General features: G+C 42.6%; 1 protein-coding gene across 1 annotated transcript; it reads left to right on the top strand.

Annotated features, from left to right (window-relative positions):
* On the top strand, nucleotides 9,152-12,506 carry LOC110433691. Its single transcript, XM_021456204.1, has 3 exons — nucleotides 9,152-9,500; nucleotides 11,918-12,132; nucleotides 12,219-12,506. The coding sequence occupies exons 1-3, from the start codon at nucleotides 9,152-9,154 to the stop codon at nucleotides 12,504-12,506; spliced, it is 852 nt and encodes a 283-aa protein (XP_021311879.1).

Below are 13,977 nucleotides of genomic sequence, written 5' to 3' on the forward strand. Positions count from 1 at the left end.
GGAGAATTTAGATAGAGTCTTGTAGCGATGTGAAGAAAAACACTTAATCCTGAACTGGGAGAAATGCCATTTTATGGTTCAGGAAGGAATAGTGCTAGGACATAAAGTGTCCGAACGTGGTATAGAGGTGGACAAAGCAAAGATTGAAGTTATTGAAAAACTTCCACCTCCCACGAATGTGAAAGGAATCCGTAGCTTTTTGGGACATGCAGGGTTCTATAGACGCTTTATCAAGAATTTCTCTCAAATTGCTTGACCCCTAACTAATCTCCTAGCTAAGGACGCACCTTTCATCTTTAGTGATGAGTTTCATGAATCTTTTCAAACTCTTAAGAAAGCACTCATCTCAGCCCCAATCATTCAACCACCTGATTGGAATCTTCCTTTTGAGATCATGTGTGATGCTAGCGATTTTGCGGTTGGTGCCGTTTTAGGACAAACCAAGGATAAAAAGCATTATGCCATATCCTACGCTAGCAAAACCTTGTCTGGACCACAGCTCCATTACAGTACAACTGAAAAAGAGCTTTTGGCTGTTGTCTTTGCTATAGACAAGTTTAGATCTTACTTAGTGGGGGCAAAGATAATCATCTATTCAGACCATGCTGCTCTCAAGTACCTCCTCACTAAGAAAGATGCTAAGCCTCGTCTAATTCGATGGATTCTTCTCCAAGACTTTGACATAGAAATCCGAGATAGGAAGGGAGTAGAGAATTCTGTAGCCGACCACTTGTCTAGGCTTCAATATAAGGAAACACATGATGAGCTTCCCATAAATGACTACCTAAGGGATGACACCCTGCTTAAGATAACACATGCAGATCCATGGTACGCAGACATCGTAAACTTTATAGTAAAAGGCTATGTCCCACCTGGTGCAAACAAAAGGAAGTTGCTTCACGATAGTCGTTTCCACCTTTGGGATGAGCCATATCTTTTCCGAGTCTGTGCTGATGGACTCTTAAGAAGGTGTGTTCCTATGGCTGAGGCTACTCAAATTATGGAAAGATGCCATGCCTCGCCATATGGAGGACACTGTGGAGCATTCCGGACACATGCTAAAATTTGGCAAAGTGTTTTTTTCTGGCCAACGATGTATGAAGATACAAAGGACTTTGTCAGGAGATGCCACCGATGTCAAAAACATGGGAATATCAACTCACGAAATGAAATGCCTCTCACAAATAATCTTCAAGTAGAACTTTTCGATGTTTGGGGCATTGATTTCATGGGGCCATTCCTTATGTCCGGGAATTGCGAGTATATCTTAGTAGCTGTGGACTACGTGTCCAAATGGGTAGAAGCCCTACCTTGTCGATCAGCTGATTCAAAACATGCCAAAAGAATGTTACATGAAGTAATCTTTCCTCGCTTTGGTATACCCCGGATAGTTATAAGTGATGGAGGTTCCCACTTCATCAACAAAATCTTTCAAAAGTACCTAGCCGATCATGGAGTTCGACACAACGTCGCAACACCATACCATCCTCAGACTAGCGGTCAAGCCGAAACATCTAACAAACAAATCAAAAATATTTTACAAAAGACCGTAGATGAGATGGGTAAGGGGTGGAAGGACAAACTTCCTGATGCACTTTGGGCATACAGAACTGCATTCAAAACACCCATAGGCATGTCACCTTATCAACTTGTATATGGAAAAACTTGTCACTTGCCTGTGGAAGTAGAGTTTAAGGCTCATTGGGCACTCAAAAAATGGAACATGGATCTCCACCTAGCTAGTGAGAATCGTCTGATGCAACTATCTGAGCTAGAAGAATGGAGAGAGAAAGCCTACCATAATTCAAGGATCTATAAAGAGAGAACAAAACGATGGCATGATAAGAGAATCAAGCACAAGGAGTTTAAGTGTGGAGATAAGGTTCTACTATTCAATTCAAGAGTTAAGCTCTTTGGGCATGGTAAGCTACGAAGTAAGTGGGATGGACCATATAAGGTTATTGACACTTCAACTCATGGAGCCATTACCATCCAAGACGACATAGGTAACACTTTTAAGGTAAATGGTCAACGCTTGAAAATCTATCTTGAGCCACAAAACAACCTGGCAGAGGAGCTTGATGTGATTGAGTTTATAGAATTCTCATATTAAGCTCTCATAAGCTCTAGACAATTACCTAACCCTTAACATGTTCCACAAGTTTTGTTGTCTATTTGGATTGTGCAGGATTTTGAAGCTTAAGAAGAGTGAGACCAAACATGCAGGCTAGAAGAGTGAACGACTATGTCAAGATCCAGCTTGGGGGAGGCACCCCCACGTGTATCTAGATAAGTATTACTTTTCTTTCTTGGTTTTATTTACTAGTATTCAGAAATAAAAAAAATGCATAACCATGAAACCAAACAAAGTTTTTCTTTTGAGTAATATACAATAGTTTTGTGTAATCCTAAGTTTTAAATAAAATAAAAAGAAAGTTTGATTCAAGTCTAGGTAATTGACAAACATGATATGAGAAGGTCTGAGCTACTATTTAACTTGTTCCAAGTTTTGCTAGAGTTCTGGAGATTTTATCTTTTGAAAATCTAAAAATTCATAAATAAAAAAAAATATGAGATCATAATACCTAGAGTCTTATAAGATATAAATATTAAAACTGTGGGCACTTGCTTTGTTCAAGCCATTGTTAATTCTTGTAGTTTTGGTTGAGAGAATTATCATGCTCCCAAGATCAAGATCTTTTTGTTTTAAAAATATAAAAGATTCACTCTTCTGAAGTATTATTGCGTTAGAGGCTTGGGACTATGCAAAAATTTGATTCAAAAAAAAAGAGAGTGAGACGAGAGGTAAAAATGGACAAGTGTCCGAAGTAGAATTAGGGGTACAAAGATACCCACCTGAGTGGAAAAAATGGACATGTGTCCGACAGTAGAATTAGGGGTACTTGCTGCCCACTTGAAAAAAAAAGAGAGACTGAAAAAAAAGAAAAGAAAAAAAAATGATAGCCCATGGTCCCTCTAATAAGCAATATGCTAGTAAGAGATGACAAACTTTTCAAAAAGGTCAAAGGTCTTGATCTAGGAGTATGACATTCCTCTCCCTTACTCCGAGCGTTGACATAGCAAAATGCAAAGTAAGTATGCTAAAACTTTTAAAGCTCTACTTATATATCTTTCGAGAAGAAGGCAAATGCCTCAGTTTTATTTTGCAGACTTATAAAAAACTCCAGAACAAAGGTAAGACAGAAGAACTTGAGACATAGTGCTTGACTTAATCACTCTGTTTTTCAATCACTTAAGACCTTAGTGATAACTTAAAAACAATGTAGTAAGAGGCATAGAAGTAACCCCTATTTTCTTGTTGATTTTAGCTTTGCTCAGGGACGAGCAAAGGTTAAGCTTGGGGGAGCTTGTTGACGGTCCTTAATGCTCATATTTAACCATCAATTAATCATGGAAAAGGATCCAAATGCAACCAACACCCAGACTTAGGGTTTTATCTGACAGAATTCCACGAGTTTTGGTGTTTGTCTATTTCTGCAGGGGGTTATCAGGAAATACGGAAGAAAGGCCCACACGTCGGGATTACATAGAGATATTAACGAGCCGCGCAATTTTCTATCATCTAGAAGACTCCAAAAGCCACGGGAACGAACGGGAGGCCGAGCGGGCCCGGAGGCAGGGCGCCCGCCCTACCCCCCTGGGCGCCCGCCCTCCTCTGCTGGCCAATCAGCACGAGTCTCGGGGATTATGCCCCACCGACTCTAAGGATCGAGGAAAATCACACGATGAAGGTCGGTTTGATCAGATGGTGGAGAATAACGTGGAAATTCCTTGGGAGCTACTCTTCCTAGATTTCTTGGGGGCTACTCTTCCTGGACTATATAAGCAGACCCCCACCAGCCCCTGGAGGCATACCTCTTCTACAGAATCAAAGCTAGGGTTTCAATTCTTCATCCAAGTAGAGAGGATCCCTCTAGTTCTTCTAGTTCTAGTTCCTCTAGTTCTAGTTCTAGTTAGTTCTAGTTGTAATCTAGAAAATAGGGAGAGAGAAGAGGAGAGCGGAGGAGGAGGAGCCGGATCTATCGGATCTTCCTCAACATTGTACTTTTGCAGCAACTGGTTCGTTCTTCATCGTTCTCCAGGTTCTTCAATTCATAATCCTGAGTTCTTTAATTACTTTTATTTACATTCAAGTTATTTATTGGATTCCCGCTTGCATCAAGTGCTCTAATCTTTGCAACATTAGAGTAGTAATTAATAGATTAGACGTGGTGTTTAGTCTTGCAATTACCTGGAATTGCACCCAATCCTGCGGATTGTTGTGGTAGCCCTAGGGTAGTGACAGCCCTAACGGTCGACGTATTCCACCTCGTTCGGATCGGTGTTTGTAGGACCGTAGTCAGACCTTCCTAGCCCCCTTCTCATCTCTTTCTATGGTTAGTGCTCTGATGTCCCGAAATAGATAATCTTGAAGTAATTCTTGATTCTTAGATCAACTAGAGAACTCTCAGGAAACTTCCTCTCTTCCCACCAAAAATAATTATATAGTTATCCTTGGGCGATTTTGGATCTTAATTAGTACACTCACGTTCTCTGTGGAAAATCGATACTCTGCAATACTCCCGGGTGAAAGCTACATCGGTATCCGTGCGCTTGCGGATTTTTTCTGTTTGCGTTTAAAATACCCAACAGGCACCAAAATCACAGGAACAGCACAAGGACTTAAACTTTCTCGCACATATCCTTTATCTAAAAGTTCTTGTACTTGCCTTTGAATCTCCTTGGTTTCTTTCGGATTGGTGCGGTACGCCGGACAGTTTGGAAGTGCAGCTCCAGGGATGAGATCAATTTGATGTTCAATACCGCGCAAAGGAGGAAGTCCAGCAGGTGTTTCCTTTGGAAAAACATCGTCATAGTCCTGCAAAACACGTGCAACAATACTATGGACAGATGTTAAGTCATTAGCTGAAAGCAATGTGTCCTTGCACACAAGTACAAATAGTACTTGATCTGGGTTTTTCCTCACATCTCTCAGTTCAGATTTGGTGGCTATCATCACGAAGTTCTCTCCCTCTCTTTTTGTGTCATCTCTCATGTTTGGCTTGTGGCTCTCACTCACCGATTTATGGAGGGCACTCAAATTATTTTTCTCTCCTTCTTTTGCACTCTCATTCCTCACTTCGGAGCTCTTTTGCAAGTGCTCAGCTAGGATTTGCTGCGGTGTCATGGGTTTAAGAATCAACCCCTTGTTCTTCCACTTGATGGTGTTTTGATTGGTTCTACCACAATGTAGAGACGATCGATCATATTGCCATGGTCTTCCCAACAGCATGTGGCACACTGTCATAGGCGCCACATCACACTCTACAGTGTCAATATATTCACCAATCTTGAATGGAACTTTCACTCTTTGTGCAATCTTAATAGAACCTGAATTATTAAGCCATTGCACATGAGGATGGGGATGTTTCAGCAGCTTCAACCCAAGCTTTTCAACCATTTCTTTGCTTGCAAGATTGTGGCAACTGCCACCATCAATGATCACTTTGACAACCTTATCTTGCACTTTAGCTCTAGTCTGAAAAAGATTGTGTCGCTGTCCATTTTCAGCATTACTCATTTGTACACTCAAAATCTGAGTTACAACAAGAGCAGCACCAGATTCAAATTCACAGATGTCCTTCTCAAGATTACTCTCACTTCCACTATCTTCTTGTTCTTCCTCACTAGCAGATTCATACTCCCCTTGATCATTCACAATGATGGTTCTAGCGTTTGGACACTCTCTTGCAACATGACCACGACCACCACACTTGAAGCACTGAATTCGACTACTCTTGCTGGAAGAACCCACTGAGTTTGCTGATTTGAATTTCTCATTTTGAGCAGCCAACTCTTTGCTACTAGAAGAACCAAGGTTGCTAGATCGTGCACCACCGTTTGAGCTGGAAAATGAACCTTTACTTCCACTTCCTTTGGGTGCAAATTTACTTCCACTTGCTGCACTCTTTGTGCTGAAAGATACTCCTCTAGTGGACTTCATATCCTGCTGCAATTGCCGCTCAGCTTTGCTAGCTTGATGCACCAATTCAACAAGATTACGATATTGCTGAAATTCAACAATGTGCTGAATATTCCGATGCAGCCCTGACATAAATCTTGCAATTGTTTGCTCTTCATCTTCAATTACATTGGCTCTAATCATCGCCTTCTCCATCTCTTTATAATACTCATCAACACTGAGGCTTCCTTGCTTTAGATTCTGTAGCTTGTCAAATAAATCACGACGATAATGTTTGGGGACAAATCTTGCTCTCAATTCTCTCTTCATTTCAGCCCATGAACGAACATCACCTTGACCAGCTTCTTCTCTTTCATTCAACATTTGCTCCCACCAGATTAGAGCATACCCATCGAACTCAAGAGCAGCCATGGCAACCTTCTTTCTCTCAGAATAATTATGCACATGAAAAATTTTATCCACCTTCAACTCCCATGTAAGATATGCTTCAGGATCAGATCCTCCTTCAAACTGGGGCATGGTGAATTTTAACTTGCCAAACCTCTCTTCATTGTGCTGATTACGCCTACGATTTCTTCGGTGACGACGATCATCATAATGGGGCTGTTGATCCTCTTCTTCTTCATCCTCTTCCTCAGTTTCACTTTCTTCCAATCCAATACCTCTCCCATGTCCATGACCAGCACCTCTACCACCATGATCACGTCGTGGAAAAGGAGGTCTTCTTGCATTGGCAGCAGCTCGCTCTCTACGCTGTTCCCTTGCACGACGAGCAGCTTCTCCTTCGCTTTCTTCAACTTCATCTTCATGGTGACTGTCATTTGCATTATCATGAGGATGAATTTGCAACCGGTTCATGAGTGCTTGAACATTGTTTGTTAGCGTCTCCATGCTTTGTTTCATCTCATCAAATTGTGCCATGGTGACACAATCATCAATCTCCGGATGCTCAGCCATCTTGCTGTAAAAAATTAGTGAAGGCAAAGCAACAATATATATAGAATAGGGAATTATATGTGGAATCTCACAATCTCACCTCTCTTACCAACCGAAGCTCATGTGAGTTCCCCGCAGATTACAACGGCCAATGCGAGGTGGTAACCGAGAATGATGGTTGGGAGAATCCAAGATCAGTATTTTCCTATGACGGTGGGTTATTTGTGGAGCTTGGTGGGGATATATTTCACAAGGAATGCAGTCTGAATTCTTTATATTGTAAAGTTAAACCACAATCCAAACTAGAAGTTCAATGCCTAGTGCTGACCACAAGATATGAGTGATGTAAATAGATCAAACACACGCGCAAAGATAATTCAGATTTGATGCAAACAAGGAGTATGCCTAGGATGCAAGTGTTGCAATCAAACCCAAGCAAAATTTTGCACCAAAGATGGATAATGACTGATTGTGTGACTTGATATAAAATTCAGAACTTGAGCACATAAACAGAGTGAATTTTCTACTCTTTCTTCACAACTTTTCTTCCTCAACTCTCCTTTTTTCACTTTCCTTTTTTTTGATACTTTTTTATAACTAAGAACAAGAGCAGATATAACACTTGCACACACTTTTTTTTTGAAACAAGACACAACCGTCAGTGTTCTAACTTGATAGGATCAAAGTTTACGCGAAGGATGATACCGGTTTCAGATTTTCTTTAGGGATTTGTAGATATAAAGAGGCACAAAGGACACACAGAGGATATGATGATCAGCAACTAAACAAAACTCTAATGGACTGAAATTTAACCAAACTCACAAGAAAAACAGATTGAAACAAAGGGCTAATGCAATTTTTTTATGGCTTTTTGGTGGATAGGACGAACAAGATATATATATGTAGCTAAGGGTAAAAATCCTACCGTGGAAACATGAGCTTTGATACCAGATGGTGAGGTCGTTGTCCCGATCTTCACGACGTAGGATAACTAGCTGAAGATCAGCCGATAACTTGCTGCAAGCAGCGAGGATAACTAGTGCAACCTGACGACACGCACAAGGAGCCAACCACCGTCTCTATACGGCAGCCTGAACCAAGGATTCGCCCAACCACACTCTCAAAGAACCAACCTACGCAACCTGAACTCTAGGATCAGGAGCACGGATTGGGTGCCGATGACGCGGCCGCTTCTGTAATCTCCACGAAGGAAAACACAAGAGCAAAGGGGTAGAGATCACTCTCTGAATTTGTTAGCACGCAGCTCAACAAAGGGGTTCTGTATTTCCATCATCAAAGTCTTCGATTACAATGAGTCTTAGGGGGTATTTATACTAGCAACAGCCCTGCTAGATAGGTATGAAAACGAAATAGAGTTTCTGAGGGAAGGCAATGTGAAAGGTCCCCTCGAAATGGATTCCCGAAGTGACTTCGCGTGACTGTTAGCCTCCAGAGCAGTTTCCAATAAACTGACCATAACTTTTTATTGGGAAGTCCAAATGATGATCCGTTTTTTTGGGTGTGAAACTAGACTCCGAGAGCTTTCCATCAATATATTCCATGCACCACGAAACGCTGTAGATTGGTACAGTTTTACTTGGCAAGTTGTACCAACATTCTGTCACGACAGACTGTTGACCTTCTGAGCAGTCTGTACTAATTCTGGTCTGCAGGTAATATGGGGTATCCAAACTGGTCGCCACTTGATTCATTGGAAAGTACACTCGAAGAGCTTTCCAACAAGTGCTCATGGGCCTTCATAGCATCTCGAAAGTGAAAGTTATGATCTTTTCTTTCAACTGGTCCGTTCTGCACCGCACTGGTCCGATCTGCCCTTCTTTCAACTGGTCCGTTCTGCACCGTGTTGTTCCAATCCTTGCGATCCAGGTCACCTCCCTCCTCATGTGTATACCTAAGCACAACCAAAGTAGAATACTTAGGTAGTATAATATTCTCATTAACATTAATAGAACTCTCACAAAGTAGCGCGTTCACCTCTTGTTGTAGCTTCTTGGCTCGGCTACGTGTAATTGCTCTATCAATGGCTTGGGCTGGTGCCGGCGTAGTCGGTGTAGAGGTTGGCATGGAATTAGATGGAGCATGCTTGGTTGGGATGTCCTCATCAGCTGGGGATGACAACTTGGCTTAAGTGGCATGAGGGATAGGTTCAGCATTTTTCGCGCCGTTATCAGAAATAGAAAACTAAGTCTACTTTTGGTAATGACGTTAAGAATGCCCAACACATATCACACCATCCTGGGACGTCCTTCACTCACCAAGTTCATAGCGGTGCCAGACTACTCTTGTCTGGTGCTCAAGATGCCTACTAAAAAGGGCGTCCTCATAGTTAGAGGCAATGTCTACACCGCCTACACCTGCGAGCAGGAAAGCTTCAGGGTTACCAAGGCCATTGACCTCTCAGCACGAATGGCAAAGACAACAAGTCAGGCAGTGCAAACATCAGCCAACCAGCTTGAGATTCCCAAGCTGCAGGCACCAAGGAAGAACGTCAAGTCTAAGGAGCACAAAGAGATCCAACTGGTCGACAACGACCCTGAAAAATGGCTCTTATCGGAGCCACGTTGGTTCCTAAATAGGAAGACGTGCTTGTCAGGTTCTTGAGGGATAACATAAGCATGTTCACTTGGAAACCTACTCACATGCCCGGTGTCCCTATGCACCCGATTGAGCACTCCTTGAATGTCTCGAAGACCGCCAGACCTATCAAACAAAAGCTACGATGGTTCACTTGCGACAAGAAGGAGGCTATTAGGATAGAAGTTACATGACTTTTAGCAGCTGAATTTATCAAAGAAGTGTATCATCCAGATTGGCTTGCTAATCCAGTACTTGTTAGGAAAAGAATAATGAATGGAGAATGTGTGTTGATTACACTGATCTTAACAAACACTGTCCTAAGGATCCCTTCGGTCTCCCTCACATTGACGAGGTGGTCGAATCTACGGCCGGATGCAATCTTCTTTCTTTCATCGACTGCTATTCTAGTTATCACCAGATCTCATTAAACGCCGACGACCAGATAAAAACTTCTTTCATCACTCCTTTCAGCGCATATTGTTACACAACCATGTGTTTTGGGTTAAAAAAATGCAAGGGCCACATACTAGCGTGCTATCTAGCAATGCCTCCATGATGAGATACGCGATGACCTCATCGAAGCCTACATCAACGATGTCATCATAAAAATTAGGGTAGCCGATACCCTGATCAACAACCTTGATCGAACCATGAAAGCTCTCAATCGATACAAATGGAAGCTCAACCCAAAAAATGCATCTTCGGCGTCCCTTCTAGTATTCTGCTTTGCAACATCGTTAGTCACGTGGCATATACAGCAATCCCTCAAAAGTTAAAGTGGTACTCGATATGCGACCTCCAAAAAATGTGAAGGATGTTCAGAAACACAACGGATGCATGGCTGCTCTCAGCTACTTCATATCCTGACTAGGGGAAAAGGGGCTTCCTTTTTTCAAGCTCTTAAAAGTAACCGACAAATTCGCTTGGACTGAGGAGGCCAACGTTGCGTTCACACAACTCAAGGTTTTTCTAACTTCACCCCTGCTCCTTACCACAGCCCAACCTAATGAGGTCTTACTCTTATACATTTCATCCATGGACCGTATTATATCAACGGTGCTCGTGCTCGTGGTCGAGTGCGAGGAGCCTGGCCACGCATACAAGGTCCAGCGACTAGTCTACATCATAAGTGAAGTACTTAATGAGTCCAAGACTAGGTATCCCCAGATTAAGAAGCTGATCTATGCCATACTGATCTCCTCTAGAAAATTGAAGCATTATTTTGACGGCCACCACATCATCGTAACTACAAGTTTGCTATTGGGGGATATCCTATGTAATAAAGACACCAATGGTCGGATATTGAAATGGGCAATAGAGTTGTGTCCCTTTTCACTAGATTTCCAAAGCTATACTACTATCAAATCATAAGCCCTTGTGGATTTCATTGTATAATGGACTGATCTGAATGCACCCCAAGCGACGAAATTATCAAACACTAGTAGAGGTTTTTTGACGGTTCAATGAACATCAATGGAGCTAGGGTTTTCGTCATATCCCCAAACAAGGACAAACTCTATTACGTCCTTAGGATCCACTTCCCCACATCCAACAATATCGCCGAATACAAAGCCTACCTACACGACATGCGATTAGCCGTTGAGTTAGGCATAAAGCACCTTTACATCTATGGAGACTCAACTTTAGTCATCAACCAGCTCATCAAGAATTGAGACACGACTCATGAAAAGATGGACTCTTATTGTAAAGAGATTCACAAACTAGAAGGAAAGTTCTATGGCATCAAGTACATACATGTGGTCTAGGATAAAAACCAAGCAGTCGATGCACTGTCAAAGTTAGGGTCATCTCAAGTTGAAGTCCCACATGGCATCTTTGTCTAAGACCTAGTCAAGCCAAGTATTGATGAAGAAATGACCAGTGTGGACAAAAAGCCTCAAGACAAGTCGCTCGTTGTTCTCACCACCCAAGAAACCCTACCGACCACCTTTCATCAGATACCTCACTAATGGTACTTGTCTCTTTGATAGAATAGAGAATGAGTGTCTCCTACGGCATGGCGGGTCCCCTATCCCTCTTCCCCGTCGACGGCGTGGCGACGTTTGGGCGCTGGTGGGTGGATTCTAGGGTGGCATCTCGGTGATTTTAGCGGCGACCAAGGCACCAGTGGAGGCAGGTATCCCTCTCTCCAATCCTAGGCGCGCCAGGCTTTGGCCTTCTCCCCAGGTGCCACCCACCCTCTTCCCCCTCTCGGACACCTTCGATGCACCCTCATCCCCCTTTGCGTCCCCCTATACTCATCTCCCCCAACTTGTTTTGTTTCACAGAGTTATCTTCTCTAATTGATGTGTAATGCTATGCCTAATTAATATCCATTTTATTTAGTGATAATGTCTTAGGCCTCGTCATCTACCTGTCTCAATCGGCGTTCAAGCGCAGCTAGGAGTGTCCAACAACCCAGAGCACTAGCTGTTGTTGCTACAGGTAGTGTAGCCACTAGTGTGGATCTGGAGGTGCCGATTGATGATGCCACTGGGCTGCCGTTGAAATTCTGCCTGGAATGCAAGGACGCGAGGGTGTTTGCTGCCATTACCAAGTCTGGGGTCAACGAGGGAAAGAGATATTTCAAGTGTCCTAGAAAGACTTATAAAAATGTCAGTTCAGTTGCATAATTTGCATTCATCAATTTGATTTTTGTTAGCCCAAAATTCACTGCCTTTTGTTTATAATTTCGATGTAGCCAACATGTCATAAGTATTGGTTCGAGGAAAAATATGTGGTGTACCTTCTTGACAATGAATATCTATCTTCAGCATCTTCGACACTTGCTGTAGATTCAACCATAGAAGTTCCTGAGGTTGTGGCAAGACTTGTTAGCTTAGAGCAAAATTTGAAGGAGGCGAAGGACAAAGTTGGCAAGAACAGAGATGGCATGCGCAATTGCATTTGTCTTGTGTGTGGTTGTGTGAATGTAAGCCTATTGCTAGTGTTGGGCATCTATTTGGTGCTAGTTGTAGTGTTCAAGTAGGCAAGGCTGATGAAGTAGGGTGTTGGTGAACATGATGTAATGAAACTGTTATGCTAGATTTGTCTTTGTTATGAAGTATGGGCCTTTGTGCCCTTGGACATCTGTTGTGTGCATATATCTTTTGTGACAGCTTGTGTACTTTTAATGACATTGTCTTTGGTCATGATAACTAAGAAATCTGGGTAGTTTTTTCTGGCCAGTACATTTTGTGACAAAATTTCTACACTGCATGACAAATTATATGCATTTCATGACATTGTCCAGTGTCATTATAACCTCAAAATCTGGGCAGATTTATGTGAATATTTCTGAGAACTGTAACTTTTTTGACACATCAAGTATACAGTGAAAACAGAATCACTCATACAAGTTCATAGTTCACAAATAGTTCCACAAATGCAATAGTTAGTCATCATTAATGGTACCAGTTGACAAATACAACAGGAGCACTAACAAGAGTGAATGGATTACAAATTGGTAGAAAAATGCGAAGGTTAGTCATCATCACTGTAGTCCTCTGACATGTTGCCTTCATCTGGACTGTAACACCTAGGTGTTAAGCATGCACTTAGTCTCATACACTACTCATAAGCACTCTCATCAAGCATGAGCATAGCATCACATGAGCATAAGTAGCATTTCAAGTGTGATTTTATGTGCTTGATTTAAATGAATTTAAGTATAATAAATTAGTATGCTTACTTAAAAAATGCTTGTGGTGACCAAAATAAATTGAATTATGCTTTAGAAGAATTTAGAATAATTTTGTGACATTTTTGGAGCTCTAGGATTTGATAAATAGATTTTATACAAATTTTCCAAAATAGATTTATTTAAAAACCTAACACTAGTTTTAATTTGTGTTTCAAATTCTGTTTGGAATTTGGACTTTTACCTTAAAACAAAGTAGTAGATTATTTTGTGGGGAACACTTCTTCATTTTACCCCAACTCCTGAAAAACTATGCAAGGGCTTCAAAAGTTGCATTTAAGCTTTTGGGAAAAAGAAATTTTTAAAAAAATGGAAGAGGGGGCTGTACACTGGCAGGTCGGCGCCAACCAACCGGCCCAGCCAGCGAAGTCGGCCCAGCCTCTCCGCGCCCGCCTCCCCTCCCTCCTGCCGCGCTAAGACACGGCCACGCCGCGCTTGCCCGACCGCGTTAGGCCAGCGGCGCCGCGTGGCCAGCATGCGCGCCCGCCGATGCCACGACCTCCCCCTCCGCCCGTGGACAGCACCAGCGCACTCGCCATTCCCTCCTCCACTCCGTGCACGCCTCCTCGCTCTCTCTCTCTCTCTCTCTCTCTCTCTCGCATCCGCTCTACGCGCGCACCGCACCGCCGTCGCCATTGGAGCCCCGAGCTCCGCTCTAGCCGTTCTTCCTCAACGCACGCGCCATTCTTCGATTCCTCCTTCTCCGAGGCCCGCTCTCTCTTCGCCGTTGTGGAACAGGCCTCCAAGCGCCTGGTAACGT

This window comes from Sorghum bicolor, chromosome 3 (genome assembly GCF_000003195.3).
Source record: "Sorghum bicolor cultivar BTx623 chromosome 3, Sorghum_bicolor_NCBIv3, whole genome shotgun sequence".
In the NCBI taxonomy this organism is placed as follows: Eukaryota; Viridiplantae; Streptophyta; class Magnoliopsida; order Poales; family Poaceae; genus Sorghum; species Sorghum bicolor.

Bases quoted from the DNA above. Each gene is read 5' to 3' on its own strand.
- LOC110433691 (XM_021456204.1), top strand. From the start codon at position 9,152: ATGCCCAACACATATCACACCATCCTGGGACGTCCTTCACTCACCAAG. The intron at 9,501-11,917 runs GTTGGTTCCTAA...GTTCAAGCGCAG, and splicing joins ATGGCTCTTATCGGAGCCAC to CTAGGAGTGTCCAACAACCC. The intron at 12,133-12,218 runs GTCAGTTCAGTT...ATTTCGATGTAG, and splicing joins CTAGAAAGACTTATAAAAAT to CCAACATGTCATAAGTATTG.